The sequence below is a fragment of the Phoca vitulina genome, unplaced genomic scaffold (genome assembly GCF_004348235.1).
Source record: "Phoca vitulina isolate PV1807 unplaced genomic scaffold, GSC_HSeal_1.0 scaffold10, whole genome shotgun sequence".
NCBI lineage: Eukaryota > Metazoa > Chordata > Mammalia > Carnivora > Phocidae > Phoca > Phoca vitulina.
The window spans coordinates 46,555,768-46,574,157 of record NW_022589713.1 but is presented as its reverse complement, the minus strand read 5'-3'; the positions used below and the strand labels follow the sequence as shown (position 1 = coordinate 46,574,157).

The following is an 18,390-nucleotide window of genomic DNA, read 5'->3' as shown; positions in this document are numbered from 1 at the left end:
GCAAGACAGAAAGTTCTAGAGATGGGTGGTGGTGGCTGCACAACAATGTAAATGTACTTAATACCACTAAACTGTACACTTAAAGATGGTAAGTTTTATATTATGTGTATTTTATCACAATTACACCCGTCTCCCCATGTACAGCTGGACCCCAACCCTCAGAGATTCTGATTCATCAGGTCTGGAGTGGAACCGATTGGTGTGCATTTCTTACGGGTTCCCAGGTGATGTGGATGCTGCTGGTGCAGAGACCACACTAAGGGATCAATGGTGTAGGAGACCAGGTGAGTGGAATAGGGAAGGGTGCTCGGTTCACTCCCGCGTGGATCTGGTTGTTAGTAACAACCTCAGGTGGCATTGGTTGAGCGCTTCTTCTCCCCTGCGTTGTCTCACAGCACGGGCAAGGGGCAGCAGATGGGCAGATCTAGAATATAAACGCAATCCTTAACCCGGCTTCCTTTGGTCCTTGGTGTGGGTGTGAGACCAAGAGGGAACGGGAGACCCCGCGACCCCCGCAGGGCGGGCGAGCACGCAGCTGCGGGGAGGATTAGGGAAGCCTGTCCCGGCCTGGGGGCCCAGGGCTCGGTGGGAGGTGCTGCAGCCCTGGCCCCCCGGGCGGGTCGCCCACTCCATCCGGCCGCTGGCGCCGTCCCCGGGGTGGGCTCGCGGCCGGCAGAGGGCGCCGGCGCGCCGTCCCACCGCTCGCCTCCGGGCCGCCCACCCCGCGGGCGCGCCTCTCCGCAGTCCAGCACCGCCCGGCCCGGGACCGCTCGCTCCGAGCGCGCAGACCTCTCGGCCGGACTGAGGACGCCGCCCGCTCCGGGCCGCCCCTGCGCTCGCTTTCGGCGCCCGCTCGGCCTACCGCCCCCGGGCCGGCGCCGCTTCCCGCCAGCGTCGGAGCGCAGAGCTCCCGCCTCCGGGAGCCTCCCGGCCGTCGGCGGACCCCGCGGCCCCGGCGCCCGCGCGCTCGGCGCCCTGCTCGCGGGGCACAGCGGAGGGCGGCGGCCGGCTGGGGATGGGCGGCCCGGCGGCGCGGAGGGGCGCCGGGGGGCTCCGCGCGCTGCTCCTAGCGCTGGTGGCCGCGGGGACCCCCGCGGGCGCCTACAACCTCGATCCGCAGCGCCCCGTGCGCTTCCAGGGGCCCGCCGGTTCCTTCTTCGGCTACGCGGTGCTGGAGCACTTCCACGACAACACGCGCTGGTGAGTGGCCCCGCGGCCCCGCGACCGCGGCCGGGCCGCCGCCCCTGCCCGCGCCTCGGCCCCCCGCCCGCCGCCGCTGCCTTTTCCGGCCGCCTCCACGCCGCCGTCCCGAGGGGGAGATTGCAAGGTCTCGGCGACGCGCAGCTCAGCCGCAGACGACAGGCGGGCAGGACGCCGGCCGCCGGTCTCTCGTCCCGCCGACGTTGCGGTGGGCACCTGGGGTTGGAAGCGGCCGGGCCGGCGCTTACCCGAGGTGCCAGCCCGGCGTGCGCGGGGAGAGCCCCGAGAGCGGTCCCCTCGGCCTCCCAGCCCGACGAGCCTTAGCTCTCTCGGTCACTAAGAAACTTGGCTCCTCTGCCCCCGAGGGGCCTCCGCCGAATGCCCCAGGGCCCAAAGAGACCGGGCACTCGAGATGCAGACTCCTCGGTGTCGGGGAGCTCTTGGTGACACCCCACCCAGCGCTCCCCGGCTTCAAGCCACTCTGGTGCGTGGCGCCGAGGAAGTGCAGTGACCCCGGGACGTCAGGGGGACAGGCTGTGTGTGTAGGGGAGGAGTGGGGCTCCCCAGAGGTGAGTGTCTGGCAGCCCGAGGGGCACATTACGGTCCAGAGGCCCCCTCCTTCGGGGCACACTGCGGTCCAGAGGCCCCCTCCTTCCTTACTAGCTAGACCTTCTGAGGAAGTGAGCAGAGAGGGTCCAGGATGCTGGAAAGGCGGATGGTCCAGGACCCTGAGTGATAAGGCTGGGGGGTGACCTCTGGGGCAGCCTGGGCCTCATTTCACATGGGTCCTGTGACCCGGAGACAAGCACCTGAAGTTTTAGGAGAGGGATGTGGTTCTGTAGAGGTCAAGGAGTCCGGTTGCTCCCTGAGAGTCCCAAAGGGTGGGAGCTCTCCCCATAAGTGCCATTGGCTAAGAGGTACAGTGCTTGAGTGCTTAGCCCCTGAGGAGAAGCTTTGAGATGGGGTTGGTCCTTCTTTGACCCTTTCCCTGGACAATTGGGAATCCCACAGCACACAAGGGTCACCTCTTCATCAGAGCGTTAGGCTGTGGACAGTTCCCCTATTCAAGGTCATGGCCCAGTGGGCCCCTGGGTGACAACTAGTCTGGAGTTGGTTTTATTGTGTGGTCACCAGTGTGAGTATCCTTAGGGGATGCAGGTTAGGAAGGCGAGGTCAGTAATGTGTGCTCTCAGCATGCGGCTCTGAGGGACAGTCCCTGCTCTGAAGCGGACAGAGGCTGACTGAAGAGTGGGTTTGTAGATCTGTCCTGAGGCATTTCTGGAACGGGGTGGGGAGGGGGGGGAGACGGGACTCTGTGACTGGCCAGCCCGTTAACAATCATGTTTTTGAGGAGAACTGCCTTCAAGAAAACCAAGTCCTGTGTAGCCCCTGTCCAGTTCCACATCTCCTTCCCTACCATTTACCCCAGTTGCCGAGTTTAAGGCCAGACTGTCTTTTTCTGCATTGCCAAATCCCCTTTTTAAAGCAAAGCAGGCTGAACACCTTTTCCACGTCCTGCACGCTCAGCGGGCTTTGGATTTGGTAGAGAATGCAGCAGGAGCAGTTGGAGAATGCATCCCAGAAGCCCCCGCTGGTCTCCTGGACTGTGACCTTGGCACAAAGTGTGTGGGGAGAGTGGTGAGGAATAGAAGGGCTTCTCTGGGCAGGGGACTCTAGAGAAAAGGGTAGGCAGTGGAGTTGGGACACTGTGTGGGATCTGTAACTGCACAGGCTTGTGCGCCTCTGGGCTCTTTAATGGCTCAGCTCAGGGGAGAAGGGCCAAGACCTGATCACCTGGATTTGGACCGGCCACAGGTCAAAGCTGCCCTAGGTGGGGAACAACGGTGGGGGGGGGGGGGAGAGGCAAGAGCGAGTCTGACATAGGAAAAAAGTTGAACCTGCTTTGCTTCAAAAAGGAGATGAGGAAAAACTGTGTGATTGGAATAGACTCGGCGATTGTAGGAAATGACAGACTGGCCTTAAACTTGGCACCCAGGGTATACGGCGGGGGGGGGTGTGCAACTGGAAGGTAATGCTGATGCGTGGCCTTGGTGCCAGTGAAGATGTGGGGCAGATATTTCCGGGGTCCTAAGGAACCCATCAAGAGCCAGGCTGCTGGTCTCAAAAGTACCCTGTCCGTGCCCGATATGAGCATATGAGCGTGCTGCTCTACCCACTGGGAGGATTGTCCCTATAGTTTTCCAGGTACTGACTAAACTTGATGGAAATCTTTTTAAAGCACATTTCCTTTTTCTTTTTTTGCCCCACATTGTGTTAATTTTTCATAGTTTTTGCTACGTCCCTGATATCTGTGCTTCTGGGGCTTTTTCCAAGTATTTTCCTCCTTATCCTTTTCTCTCCTCTCCCTTCCCCCAAATATTCTTTGTCTTAGACCTTGAACATTATTCTCAGCTGATGATGCTGCACAGACTTTGTCAGCTGCAGCTCTTGAAGCAGTAGACTTCCAGCCTCCCCTCCTTTCTCTTTCTTTTCTTTCTCAAGACTAGACTTACCACGGAGCTAATGAAACTTCCACCAAAGGCCCCTAACTCACATGGTCCCCTAGCAAGACCCTGTGCCTAATTTTATAGTCCTAATTTTGTATTTTCTTAAAGGTAGTCACCCTAAATTTACAAGATTCAGGCTCAGGGGAATCTGGATCGACCCTATGTCTCTATCTTAACTTTTAGCTCTGGGGTTGGTTGATTGACTTAGCGACTGATGGTCTCTTCCTATCAGGCAGTCCCAGGGCCCTGGATCTTTTAGCCCCGCTTGAGGGACATGTAGGTTGTTTCCAATTATTCATGATTATAAGCAACAGCAGGGGTAAACATCCTTGTAACTAAAGCCTTGCGGACATCCTTAATTATTTCCTTCGAGTAAATTCCTGGGCTTAGAATTGCTGGGTCAGAGAGGAGGGAGATTTTGAGGCGTTTTCTATGCATTTTCAAAGTACCAGTGAAGTTAAAGTGTGTACTTTAGAGAAATGCATTGATTCAGGCCCTGGAGTTTTGGAATGATTTGCTAAAGGACTGATCCAGTGCAGGAGAGGAGCTTAGCCATCTACATGAGGGGAACTTAAAAAGATCACAAATAGTCAAAATGGGTGTGGGAAGTAAGTGATAGACATGAAAAGGAAGAGTAATACATTGAAACTTTGAAAAGAAGGAAAATGCTAATTTAACCTTGTATCTGGTGTCTTTCTTAGGAAATTACTCTTTAGCTTCTTAATTCAGCATTAGTGGTTTAATAAGTTGGCAGCCTGCTAATTAAACACCTTTTTACAGGTAGAAGGATTTGTTGTAGATACGGTAAGGAGCAAGAAGAATGTGCTGGAAGGGGCGGGGATAGAGCCCAGCACCAGGGTCATTGTGGGCTCTGCCACCGAGGGTCGGTGGCATTAAGGCGGACCCCAGGTACACATCACAAAGCACGTGTGTGTGCTCTGCCAGGAGAGCTAGGATTTGTTCTCGAATCCCATAACCGAGCATACCTGTCAGTTCTTTTTTTTAAGCCAAAATTGTCACGGGTCAGAAAGTCCTAGATCCCTGCAAGAGCTAGGGGTGACCTTGCTTTTCTAAACCCTGGGGCTTGAACACAGCTTTTGCAGTCCTGTCACATCAAGAGCAAGAGCCCAGACCCAGAACCTGGTCCCTCTCTTGCTGTAGGCAGTGTGAGTTGTCCCCGTGGCCAGGTGGACCAGAATATCCTGGACAGTGTTACAGATGTCATTTGTCTCTGTTTGGATACAAACATGCACATGACTCAGTTTCCTCTTTTCCGACAGCACTCAGAGGGTGTCTGCCTGCCAGAGCTAGCTTCCTCTCCTGTACCTCTCTCTGCCACCCCTGCCCCCGGGTCGTCTTGCACCCTTTGAGCAACAGCGGTAGGTGCCAGGGAACATGGACAAAGCCGATTTCTGTCCCCTTTCCTTAGACGTGTACCGGTTCTTCAGCTGCAGGGCAGACAACTGTAACACCCTGTGATATAAATAAATGCAGCCCGGCTGGCGTCCAGCCCCCAAAGCGGGTTTCTTTCACACCCCTCCCCTCCCATCCTTCCTCTCTGCCCCAGACGCCCTGGAGTCCGAGGTGATTGGGTGCATTGGCTTCCTTTCTGGCGACGTGCTTCCTGCCCCATCTCCCGGGACACATCAAGACGGCTGTGCTCAGGCACAGAGCAAGTGCTCGGAAATGGAAGACGCGCCTGCTTTCTGCTTTGTTAAGGCTGTCAGAGCATCGTTCAGTGAGGAATAGGAGGTAATTCAGAGCCAAGGAGAACATAACGTTCTCCATTTGCATTAAGGTTGAGAATTAAGAGAACAAGCTAGACAGTTCCGCACTGCCAATGCCGTTGCCGCTAGCCAGATGGATGGCTATTTAAATACAAATTAATTACAACCAAATAAAATCAAGAATTCCATTTCTCAGTCATACTAGCCACATTTCAAGTGCTCACCATCCACATGTGGCCAGTGGCTGTTGTACTGGACCGTACACAGAGCACTTATCGCAGAGAGTGTTGGACAGGGCCAGTTTAGAGCGATGAATTAAGTCTTAAAGGGCTAGACAAAGATCAGATGAGGATCGAAGAAAAAGGAAAAATCAACCCTTGGCATATTTGTGTATCAAAACAAGTGGGGGTACTTAAAGCGAGCTCAGGATTAAAGTGGACAGCCAGGGGGGCTGACTTCTTTGCCTTTTCCCTTGTCAGACACGGGAGTGCCTGCTCTGCTAAGGTGGAGGGATTCGGGAACGGAAACGTCACCTGCCATCTGATAAGTGAAGGGATTGTGTCCCGGGCAAAATCTAAGCTGTGGGCTCTGATGGGGGAGAGGCTTGTGCTTGGGCAGTCACTGGTTGTTCAGAGGGGCAGAGGGAGGAGATGTCCGTGAAGGTAAAACCTCTAGAGGGGGGACCCTGGGATCATGGTGCCTGCTGTCCCCCACTACCCGTCTTTGTGAGGAGACATCCAGAAATGGCAGTGACCGCTCTCCTGACCTGCGCGGGGCATGTCTTTGCGGAGTTCTGGCCCATGCCAGGCCCTCGGGTGGGAGTGTGGCTCCCCTCCCCATCTGGATTTTCTGGAAGTCGCATTTTCAGACCTTATTCCTGGTTCTTACTGCCCTGCAGTAAGCTCTCAGGGAGGCATGGCGTGTGTGTGAGGCCCGAGTTCTAAGGGGTCCCAGAGAGTGTCTCTTGGGGTCTCCAAGGTTTTTCCCTGAGGAGCTGGAGAATCTGGCAAGGGTGCTGTTTCCTGAGCTAGTGCTGAAACCTGGCAGGGGCAGAGGCAGCTGTCTTGCCCAGGGGAGAACCTTCTGGGGCAAGAAGACTGCTCTTCTCAGCCAGTCACTAACAGCTCTGGGTGTGAGGGTGTGAAGAGCTGGGCCCCAGCCAACTCTGACTCCCCATGGACTTGCTGCTGGTCCGGAAATGGTCTTTTTCTGATAACTCTTACTGTGATTTGTCTAGGGAAAATGTTGTTTTCACATGTATTAAAAGCAGCCACTGTGTTCTCAGAAATCAAGGGAGTAGGCTCTAACTTTAAGAAATAAAAATTGATAATCCCATCAGAGAGTATTTGCTGGGCATCTATCTACGAGAGGTCAAAGGCTTTCACAGGCATCCTAGTCTTTAGTTGAATCTTCGGGACAAGCTGGTGAGTGGTTTGCAGTTTGCCAGTCGGAGAACTGAAGCTTAGTTACCTTGTCCAAAGCCTGCCCCAGTCTGGGTGATCAGTGCACATTGACTGGGGGCTTGCGTCCGTGGGCGTCCTCTGGGAGCGGATGCTCAGGCAAAGATAGGAGTATGAGAGAAGTGTTGGGGGGCAGGTAGGGGCTATGAAAAAACGGGGGCAGGGAGCAGGACTGGTTAGGGACAGCCTCAGACTGTGCTGTAGATCTGATTAGGGTGTCTATCAACTCGACAGGGAACCCCCCCTCCCCCCACCAATATCATAATCGGTCATTGGCTGGGCCTGCCTGGGAGGAGCATGGCCTCAGCTTGATTGCTCTGGCCATCCTGAAGGGGCTGCTGCTGGGGACTGTCAGCTGACCGCCCCCTTGCAGCTGAACGACATGAGGTGACGCAGGGGATGCACGCCTCCACGGCTGCCATGGAGCCCATCATTTGTGAGTTGCTGTTAGGAAGGTATGAGATGTGCTCCTCGGCCAGCCGTCCTGGGTGGGGATTATCTGTGCCTTTGCTTATTACACTGGGTCAGCATGGGGAACATTAGGATTCTGACCTAAAGCAGACTCCAGAGCATTCTAGCGGCTGGCTGACTCCCAGGGTGCCCCTTCCTGATTTCAGGGATGTTGCAGGTGAAGGCTGGAGGAGGGAGAGAGCCCCCCCTTACCTTGAAGCATCAGGCAGCTGATGAGCTCCTGACCAGAGGGAGCAGTAGCCCCTCATTCCTGGTACCTTGTGAACCACAAACCATTAAGCCAAGTGGATTGGTGACCAACCAAAGCAGAAGAAAGTGTTTTATCATGACCTTTTTTTTTTTTGAGGGAGCCTTAGAAAGTGAGAGTGAATCCAAGATTGGGAAAAATCTAGAGTCTTTGAAACCACAGGCTCACTGGGTCCCAGTTTCTGCTCTGTGGGAGAGCAGAAAGGTCTTCTGTTGTGAGTTTCAGTTCACAGCTGAAGCAACATGGTGGCGGCAGCCAGGCCCATTGAGTACTTAGCATGTGTAGAGTACTGTTCTACATGCTTTAGATGCATCAGCTCATTTAATGTTCTTTGGTCTCAGCTGGTTGTCCCTCAAGCCCCATTCACAAAGGGGAACACTGACCCACAGGGGCATTGCTTGCCCAGGTCACATGGCCAAAGTGGCAGAGCTGGGGTGTGTGTCTTTGCCGCTCACAGAGTCAGGAGTCTGAACTTGGGGCTTCAAGGCATCCAAGCATCTGTCTCATGAGGTTCTGTCCTGCCTGGCTTTGCTGGGAAAGTTTTGGAATTATTTTAGTGGTAGCTTCCCTGTGGGGGACTCATTACTCATTCATGACCTACTGGCCCCCTGTGGGGGGAAACGGGGGTTCTGCTTTCCAGAGATGCTTGATCACTGAGTAAACAGGGACCCAGAGATTCTGCCAGGGACATTTGTAGGGCCTGCTCTCACACCACATCTGTGTGAGGGTAAGATAGAAGTGTCCTAGGAAAGATAGCACATTCTGAAATATTCTATATATCCATCCTAACCTCCCTGGGCTGCTTTTGTTACCATCTCTTTATCCCCATTTAAGAAGCAGCTCTGTTTGGAGAGGGGACGGGGAGGGTAGCTGTGGCAGCCAATGTTCAGGACTCACCCTTGGATTTGTAACTTTATTAAAGAAACCCGCCCAGTCAGACTTTCTGCGCCATGGCCAACGTGTGAGAGAGGATGCTTTGTGGCCCCCAAAACCTGAAACTAAAGAACACAAAACCATCTTTGTCCATGTCCACGCATCCCTTGGTGTGTCGAAGCCCAGGTGGCCCCTCCTGCCCTGTCCTGACCGGCTGGTGTTCCGATGCTGTGATGTGTACAAAGCCTAGAGCAAAACCGGCATTGTGCAGGCTGTTCCAAAATGTGCACCTGCACCTCTTACCCACCGCGATGGGTCCTAGGGAGTGGATGGTCCAGACACAGGGAGTAGGGTTCTTCCTGGCTCTGCCTTCATTGTGGCCCCTGGTTTCCCAGCAACAACCAAACCTGTGGTTCCTATGCCTTAAAAGGGGGGCTGCTGAGAGTGCCACAAGTGCATGGCAGTGACGAGGGTGGGCTTCAAGTTCAGCCCCGCCCCCATTTAGCTGTTTCAGCCTCAGGGACGTTTGGGGGGCCTTCAGTCCCTTCAGCTGTTTGAGTCTTGTTCAGTTCTCTGGAAAAGAGGAATAATAATTTCTCCCTCATTGCATTCTTGCCTTAAATGGGGTGATGTCTGCAAAGCCTGGAACACTACCTCCAGCATGTAGGAAGCCCTGGATAAATACCAGTAGTTCTTTTTATTGTCACTGTGGCCTGGCCTTGGGAACTAATGATCATCTTCATCCTGACTTGAGATGCTGAAAGAGTGCTTTCAGTACATTTGTTGACGCCTTTATTCATTTATCAAAATCAGAGTGTCCATACTCAATACAGAAATGAACAAGATAGTCCTGTGTAAGACGCACTCATTATGTGCGGTCTCTAAAATTTTGGTCATGCTCTACATAAATCTGCAATTTTGTGTATTCATTTACATCCTACCTGCTTCCAGAAAGGCTCTGAGATGGCTCCTTTAATTGGAGACCTGTGGGATTGTATATCCCAGAGCTTTGCATGCTCCTTTCTTCTCTCAGCAGGTGGGAGGCTGCCCCTGTTGTGGGGAGCTCTGGCCCCCATTCTGGGCTCCACACAAGTCTGAGAGGTAGGTCTGTACTTCTACAGTTGGGGGTGCTGGTGAGAATTTTAGTCCAAAGGAATAAAGGTAGAAGTGTTGACCTGTGCTTGGAGAAGAAAATTATCACAAGAAAACACCAGGAGGACCCCATGGCTTTTACTCAAATCTCCCAGAGGTCTGTAGCTTGCCGCTCTTGGATTTTAGCATTTACTTGATGCTCTGGGGAAGGGGGGGGAAGGAGAACATTGGCCCTTCTACCATGCTTCCTCCTCCAGCTGCTGCTTCTTGGTGCATCTGCCAAGACCCGAGGCCCTGGCCAGGGCAGCCGCCTCTGAGGACACTTCAGTCCCTGACAGAGCCACCAGCAGGCTGAGGCCTCTCCAAGGAGGGGGACCCTGCTTGAGTGGCTGCTCTGTCTCATTTGGGCGTGTAAGTCACCTGTTTCATTCTCTGACTCAGCGTTTGGATTGTACCCCTCTTCCACCCTTTCTTTGCTCCAACCTAAAGTTCCCAGGATAAAAATATTATTGCCAGCCCTTTGTGAGTACTTTCTCTGTGCCAGAGGTGCTATGCTCCTGCTCACTCTGATGCAGCGGGGCTACTGTGAGGCGCAGAAGCCAAACCCGAGGTTACCCAGCAAGTAGATTGCAGAGTTGCGATTTGAACCCAGATGGACTTGACTTAATGCTTGTCTGGCCATTCTCAGGGTCACCCTTGCTGCTGTCCCCTCTCCCATCAAGCCCCTGTCTGAGGTATCCATTTCCTAAGGAGGAAGAAAAAGTGCCCCGATGCTTCTTTTGAGAGCATTTGTCTGCTCTTGGCCTTGGCAGATGAAAACTCCTACCTGTTCTCAAAAGTCGGGCTGTCCTGGATGTACCACCCCCCCAACACTTTGCCATTTGCCATTCCTTTTTGTGCCTCCCTGCTGTCCTGGGAAGGGGACTGTGCATTTGTATCATCTTGTAAGGATGAGGGAGGTCCTGAGTGGCCAGGGGACTTTGCCTGAGCTCACGGAGCTGGAGAGGAGATGGCGGTGCATTCTTCAGGGCTGTTTCTGTCACCCGACCCTGCCTTTCCCATATCAGGGCCCTCAGTAAAAGTTTGTGGTCCTGGTTGGCAGTAAGATTCCTTTGGGGGCAGGAAAGGAGACCAGGGAGCTGGAGAACCAGTCATAGCAGTTCTCGGCTGCAGAGCTAGGTCAGTGGGCTGGACTCAGGAGCAGTTGGGGGACAGCAGAGGTGCCACAGGCCAGTTCCCTTCAGAAGGGGCCTGTCCTATCTTGATGATCTGTTTTCTATTCCCACAATGTTGCTGCGGCACACTACCCTAAGCCTCGGTGGCCTAAATCAATCGCCATTTCTTAGCTCATGAATCTGTAGTCGGCAGCTTAGACTGAGTTCAGCTGGATGGTTCTTCTCTCAGCTGGGCTCATGCATGTATCTGCTGTCAGCTTCTGGGTGGGCTCGCTGGCCGGCTGGTCTAGGATGGCTTCCGTTGGGATGGCTCATCTCCATGTGGCTTTCGTCCCCCAGCAGCATGGCCTTGTACTTGTGCTGGCGGGCAGGGTGCCAAGAGAGCAATCAGAAGGATGCATGGTTTCTTGAAGCCAAAGCTGGGAAGCCAAACCATGCCCCCTCTGTCACATTCAGTTGGCCAACGCAAGTTACAGGGCCTGCCCACTTTCAAGGTGTTGGACTGTACCTCCTGATGGAAGAAGTTGCAAAGCCCCATGGAGAAGGACATGGATACAGGAAGGATGAAGAATCATGGCTACTTTTGCAGTCTGCTGCTAGTGGTGAGAGTGTCCTAGCCATTCCTGGATTTCTATGAGCTCAGCTGAGGGTCTGAATAAATTCCTGATTCCAAGGAGCTCCCGGGTGCTGCCAAGAGGGGGAGCTGGGGTGATTTGGGTGCTAGGGTGTTTGGCCTACTGTCTAACGTTCTCACCTTTCATTGAGCACCAACTTTGTACCAAGCACCGTCCTAGGTACTTTATAAACACTATCTTAAACCTTGCAAGAACCCTTACTAGGTACATTTTAATTCTTCCTATTTTACAGAGGAAGAAACCTGAGGCCCAGAATAGTTAAGCTATGTGACCTCAGATAAGTTTCTTGTCAGTGGTTGTGGCAGAACTTGAACCCTGTGTTAGCCCCGTGCTTCTTACATGTTACTCCCCTGAGTAACTGGCCCTCAAAGCTTAGAATTCAAGCAGAACTATTAGTTTAAAACCCCTAAACACAGTTAGTATCCCCTGGCTTGAGTCAGAGCCTCAGTTTCCCCAACTGTAAAAAGAGGAGCTTCTGAGTCCTTTCAGGTTCACCAGCTCCAGGTGGCAAGCATTGGCCCTGGAGAGAGTCTCCTCTCTGGGAATGGAGGGTTCCGTGCGGTCAGAAGTGGCTCCCTGGCACCAACCAGCCCTCTCTCTGTTCAAGTCTTGGCTATTTTTTGCCCAGTGAGGGAGGCGGAGTGATTCCTGGGGTTTCTGGGCAGTGCGGTGGGACACGCAATGATTAGATTCCACTCACGTCACTGACACGTGGGTCCCTGGGGAAGCTTTGGTGTTGGGGTCAAATGCATGAAAGTAAGCCTAATGCATGTAAGGTTTTCAATGCCCAGTTGCTGTCCTCGATCGCACTGTAATTTCGCCCTCAGGAACCACGGCTGTGGTATTTGTGGGTAGGGCGGGAGCCTTCCCCGGGGAGGCAGCTTGGGCCTTCTCTGTCACCCGCTAGCCAGGGCATTTACCTGCTGTTTGCTCTCCTGATGGGAGGGATGGGTTCAGAGCAGATGGGTGGTGGCGGAAGTGGAGTCTTTGTAGCCAGCTTGACCACTGAGGAGGTGGCCGTGTCGGAAAAATAGAGGGTGTTTAAACTGCCACAAGAGGAGGGAGTTTGGAGGACTGGAAGGAGGACGCCCTTGGACATGGATGCCCAGGGTTTAAATCCGAGCTCTGCTGCTTACCAGTGGTGTAACCCACCACCTCTGAGTAAAATGCACATGAGAAGCTGCCCAACAGGCTTACCTTGAGCAAGAGATCGGACCACCCGGGAGCATAACTGGTGCCGGCAGATGAACAGATGGGCCCCCATCTCCAGACAGGTGTGAGAGCTCTGGGCATCACTGTGCCAGCAATGTACACGTTTTAGAAAAGCAAGAAGTTGATCAATAGCCTGATGCGGAAGGGTAAAGGGCTTCTTTCTATTCTAAAGCCCAGTCCTTGGTCAAGACAGACATTCCCAATTGAAGTTCTAACCCGGGAACCACCCGCAGAGCCTCATGAGGGCTTTTGCATGCAAAATCACATGTGGTGGCTGGCAGCAGGGGGCTGGTCGCTCCGCACTTGTTGGCTCCCGTTTCCTGCTCTCTGGCTGCTGTGGGGTGGGCAGAATAGTGGGGTTGGCACTGCACGCGACTGCTGGGGTGCGTGTTGCCATGTGGCACCTCGCCGTGCTTTGTGGGCTTGGGCATGTCCCATGACTACCTTTGGCCACCTGTTTCTCCTTCTGTAAAATGGGGATAATCGTGCCTTCCATAGGATTGCTCTGAAGATTAAATGCAATTCTGCCTTTAAGGAGTCTCGCCCAGCACGTGCCCACTCCAAGTGCCCGATACCCTCTGGTTGTCCTTGTAATTAGAAAGCTAGAGTTGTGAATTAATGAGAGGACCCTAAAATGTCTTTGCAGTTTGAGTGCATTTTAACTGGGGCTAGGACAGGAGGAGAGTCTCACTTCTCGAGTCATCTGTTCACACTGGCTCCAAATGGAACACGATGATTTGTAATCGGCGGAGGTGGTTATATCGTGCCTCTTAGACGGTACGTCAGCCAGAGAGCTGGTTAAGATGCACGTTCTGATTTAGCATCTGAGATTCTGCATTTCCATCAAGTTCCCAGGTGTTCTCCAGGCTGCTGGTCTGAGGACCACACTTGAAGTAGCCCACAAAGGTGCAAATCAGCCTGATGATTTATTGACGGGAGCCTGCTGGTGGGGCCACTCGGGCCCTTCCATATGGTAACTGTACAAAGGAAGGAAACTTCTCAGTGTCTTGTCAGGAGTACCAGGGAAGATTTGGGGGAATCTTTGAAGTGGCCAGGCTGTCTCTTTATAACTCAGAGAATAATGAGAGAAAAGGCAGATGGCATCTTTGTGGTAGTTTGTCCTGAACTCTGGGCGGTTGCATGCTCTCCGTCTCTTGGGATCGGCCTGGCGGAGAGCCAGCTGAACTAACTTCAGAAGAGATGGGCTCATCGGCTGGCTTGCAGCAGCAGTCTTGCTGGCCGGCGGCCTAGGTAAAGAAGAGCGCCAGGCTACGGAGGAAGCCACAGTGTTCTGTAAACACAGAGATACAAGCTCGTGCTACACCGTGCCATCCCAGTGAGCGCACATGTGTCTACACCACCCCCCCTTATCTCTTGCTTCATTTCCCACTACAAAGGATTTGGGAAAAACCTTCTCATCTGACCAGCTGGTGGAGAGTTGGACCCAGAGCATCGTTATCAGTGCTTGATCAGCCATTGGTCGAACCCCTGAGTACCTTGGGTTTGGAAGGGAAAAACAATTCAGTGGATCCTTTTTCCACCTGAGATTTTGATACAAACTTCACCCCTCTGGGTCTCAGCTCTAGGCTGGAAGAAGCAGTACCTGGGATTTCCACCCTCCAGGGTCCCTTCCTGGGATAACCTGTGAACCTGGGTCGCTGAATTTGGCCCAGTGGTGCTGTCATGACCAGGGTTCCAGTGCCATTTGGGGGGGGGTTGGGATAGAGAAATGGCTTGTTTCTTGCAGCCATTTCCCTTCCTTGGTACGAGAATAATTCTCCCCTTGGTCTAATTTTTGTAATGTTTACAAAATGAATTGCAAGTGACATTTATTCACTGTGCTAATGTAAATTTGGAGTTTGTGGGGACTTTGGGACCCAGCCCTGTCCCGCTGGGGTTTTTGAGCACAGGAGGCATTTTATGTTCCTCAGCTCCTACAACCTGACACATGGAAAGGCCGGGGATGTTTCGGCCGTTTCGACCTGTCAAACTGCTAATTCTTCTCACCTGTGAAAACATAACTGGCATTATTGAGAGCAACCCTTGGCTTGCCCTGGTGGCTCTGAAGCTCAGCCCCAGAAGCCAGGGGCGGGGGGGGGGGGAATGGATCCCTTAATGTGGCTTTCTTCTCACTAGAGTTGCGTTTTGCGTGTCATCATGCATTTGACTCAGCCCGACTACCCTGGTGTGGTCCGTGTGGGAAAGTGCTTGCTCAGATTTCCGAGGGCTGTGGGTTCCAGCCCCACTGCTGCCTGGAGAGTCTGCAGCTGGGGCCCACCGTGGGGAGGCCTCAGGAGCGGGAGCTGTGGGCAAGCGCCTGGAGGGGGCAGCTTCCTGGGGTGCGACTGAGGGGCCGCCGGGAAGCTTAGGAGCCTGTGCCTCTCAGACCCTGCACGGAATCAAGTACAGACTCTCGAGACCGACCTGGAAAGAAACACTCCAGTAAGAGTGGGTTTCCCTCAAATAGTGCAATATATGTTAAGAAAGAAAAAAAGAAGAAGAATGTAGCAGGAGGGGAAGAATGAAGGGGGGGAAATCGGAGGGGGAGACGAACCATGAGAGACGATGGACTCTGAAAAACAAACTGAGGGTTCTAGAGGGGAGGGGGGTGGGAGGATGGGTTAGCCTGGTGATGGGTATTGAGGAGGGCACGTTCTGCATGGAGCACTGGGTGTTATGCACAAACAATGAATCATGGAACACTAAAAAAAAAAAAAAAAAGAGTGGGTTTCCCTGGCTCCATGTGTCCTCAGCGATCCTTTGTGTTCTGGGCGTTGAGGGATCAGGCTCGGAGGCAGTGGGAATTAAGATAGGACCCACATGCTTTCGTGTGAACCGGATACCACGTCTCTGAGCCAGATTGGTATGGCTGTTCAGCCTTTGCTGAGGGTGCATCTGAGGGTCCCAGACTTTTGTTGTCTGATCTCTAGATCTCCACTCCTTTCAGCCAGGGTGCAGTGTCGCTCTGTGGCCAGGTTAGGGGTGAAGGTCATGATCCCAAGGTGAAGGTAGCCTTCAGGGCAAAGTGGGGGGAGCCTGGGCCAGCATTCCCCATCTCCGGGGAGGCTGTCCAGGGTCATTCTAACCTCTGCTAGCCCGCTTTCCCACTTGCATTCTAATCCAAGGCCAGTGGGGGATGGTATACTTCACAATGTGCCCGGTACCTTTCGAGGAGAATTGCATCTCCTTTCCTGGCTGCCAGACAGAAGGAGAAGCTCATGTTCTCCTTGAGCGGTGGCTTGGAATTTGCTACTCTTTGGACACAGGTGTAGAGTTCAAAGTCTCACCTTACAAGGCCTTTTCCACATGGCTTGCTGCTCAGCACACACTGTGCCTGATTGGCACCAGTTAGCATTCTGCGCTATAGCTCTGTGCTTGACTGCTCTCTGGGAACAATACGTGCAAATGTAGGGGAGCTTGCTGCCAGTTTCCCCCGTGTTCTGTGTCCACACAGCCCGAATGTGTTTCTTCTGTCATCTTCAAATTCTTGCTCTTGTCCTCCGGTGGGGAGGGGCCCTGCGGGGGAGAGCTCATCCCCACAGCAGCCTCCTGTTCAAGATGAAGGATGCGCAGCTTTGTTCTTGCCCCTGTTCGTATGTGAACTCTTCTACCTCTGGCTGGCGTTGGGGTTGAGGATATGGTTTATAATTCTACCCTCCTGCTATTTCTTTCCTATTTCCCCCTAAATATACATGCTTTGTGTGTGATGGGGGGCAAGGGGAAGAAGGGGGACATAGAAGAGAAATGCCATCTCTAAATTTCCTACTTTTTATTAATTTTTTTTTTTTTTTTTTTTACTGAAGTATCACACACATCCAGAAAAGTTATCACATTTGTGTAGACACTGCTCAGGTTGCAAATAGAATATCGTAAGCACCCCCGGAAGCCCCCCTTGCTCTTCCTGAGAGGTAACCCAGAGCATGACCTCTAGCACCAGTTAAATTCCGGCTGCTTCGGACTTCAGATAAATGGAATCAGACAGTGAGTGCCTGTCGGGCCTGATGTCTTTTGCTCAGTGCTGTATTCGTGAGACTCGGCGTGTGGCCGCAGTTGCACGCTCGTTGATTTTCATTGCTGTGTAGGATGCTGTTGTGTTTCTGTGCCACCATTTACCTATCCGTTCTGGCACGGGTGGAACTTTGAGTCTCCTCCAGTGTTCGGCCATGACATTTTCAGCTGTGAACATCTTTGTCCATGTCTCCTGGTAGACCCACGTATGCATTTCTGTGGGGTATGTTCCTGGAAATGGGATCGCCGGGTGCTCGGGTAGGCCCCTGTTCCTCTTTCTTAGGAACTGTTGGCTAGTTCTCTAAAGTGGTCGTAATGGTGTGCACTCCCACCAGCAGGGTATGAGGGTTCCAGTTCCTCCATATCCTTGCCAGCGCTTGACGTTTTCGGTCTTTTTGGTGTAACCTAGTAGGCGTGAAGTGGTATCTCACTTGGATTTCTCTGGTAATTAATGTTGTTGAGCATCTTGTCATACGTTTATTGGCCATTTGGTTTTCTTTTGTCAACTGTCTGGCCCACTATTCTGTTGGCTATCTGGATTTTCCTTATTGATTTAAAGGAGTTCTTTATAGGTTCTAGATAGGAACCCTTTGGTTGTATGTGTTCTCAGTCAGTCTGAAGCTTTAAATGTGCCTGGAGAAAATCTGACAGGTTCACTGCAGGAGGGTCTCCCGCCTGGGCCCCCTAGCACAGGATAATGCTGGGGTGTGGTTTCTCAGCGAGTGCTCAGGCAGCCCACCCATGGCTGGGTGAGGATTTAACCATCAGCCTCCTCTTTCCTGGTACTGGGTTGTGACAGAATGTTCTTTCTTCTTGATGTGCAGGGTCCTTGTGGGTGCACCAAAGGCGGAGTCCAAATACAGCACTTCAGTGAAGTCCCCTGGGGCTGTGTTTAAGTGCCGTGTCCACACCAACCCCGACCGGAGATGCACCGAATTGGACATGGCTCGAGGTAGGTGGATGTCACTGCCAAAGTGGAGATGGGTTCCGTACCCTCATGCTTTCTCTTTGTCTTCTCAGGGTGGCCTAATCATTCATCCCCTCTCCCTCCCTCCCTCCCTCCCTTCCCTCCCTTCCTCCCTTCCTCCCTCCTTCCCTCCCTCCCTCCCTCCCATCCATCTATCATGTGTCAAGTACCTATTACTTACTGAGCACGAGATCTATTGGTGAACAAAGCAAAGATCTTGCCCTCCTGGGCCTTACAAATTAGTGGGCAGAGAGACATGAAAATGAATAGTTGAGTGCAAGAAGACCAGAGGGGAGGTGGCTAGTTGATCTGCACATGATTGGAAAGATTCACAGTAGTTAGCTGGGCAGCTACGGGAGGCAGAACCTCCAAGCAAAGGAAAGCATGTGCCATTTTAAAGTACTGAGTGAGGAGAGTGTAGCTGGAGTGCTGAGCGGGAGAGCAGAAGCAGAGGGGGTTGACGGGGTGGGCTGGGGCTGCCTCACACAGGCCCCAGCAGGCTGGCGTAAGGTGTGAAGATTTTATGCTCTGCATGAAGGGGGAGGCCATTAAAATCAATCTTAGGCTTTATATTTTAAGTAGGGAAAGATATGATGGATGGAGGTCTTAAAAAGCTCATTTCGGTCCAGTGGAAAATACATGATCCATCATCTTTGGATTCGGGTGACTGTGCCTGGGTTCAGAGCCCAGCTCTGCCGGTTACTAGTTGGGACTTACTGGGAAAATCCCATAGCCTCTTTGGCCTCAGTTGCCTTGCCTGTAAAGTCAGGACTAAGATACCTTCAGAAGGTTAAGTAAGAGAGGTGATACATAGAT

The 18,390-nt window shown here is 52.9% G+C and overlaps 1 protein-coding gene across 2 annotated transcripts in view; it reads left to right on the top strand.

Annotated features, from left to right (window-relative positions):
* Window positions 1-1,015: 1,015 nt before the first annotated feature.
* ITGA9 (integrin subunit alpha 9) overlaps window positions 1,016-18,390 on the top strand; it is a 330,110-nt gene continuing 312,735 nt past the window's right edge. The window contains exons 1-2 of one of the 2 annotated variants that reach the window (XM_032408998.1): window positions 1,016-1,200; window positions 17,432-17,559. In XM_032408998.1, coding sequence (XP_032264889.1) covers window positions 1,016-1,200; window positions 17,432-17,559 — 313 coding nt within the window. Of the gene's footprint in view, window positions 1,201-5,314; window positions 5,460-17,431; window positions 17,560-18,390 lie in introns of those variants that run through there. The other variant, XM_032408999.1, reaches the window with a different exon arrangement.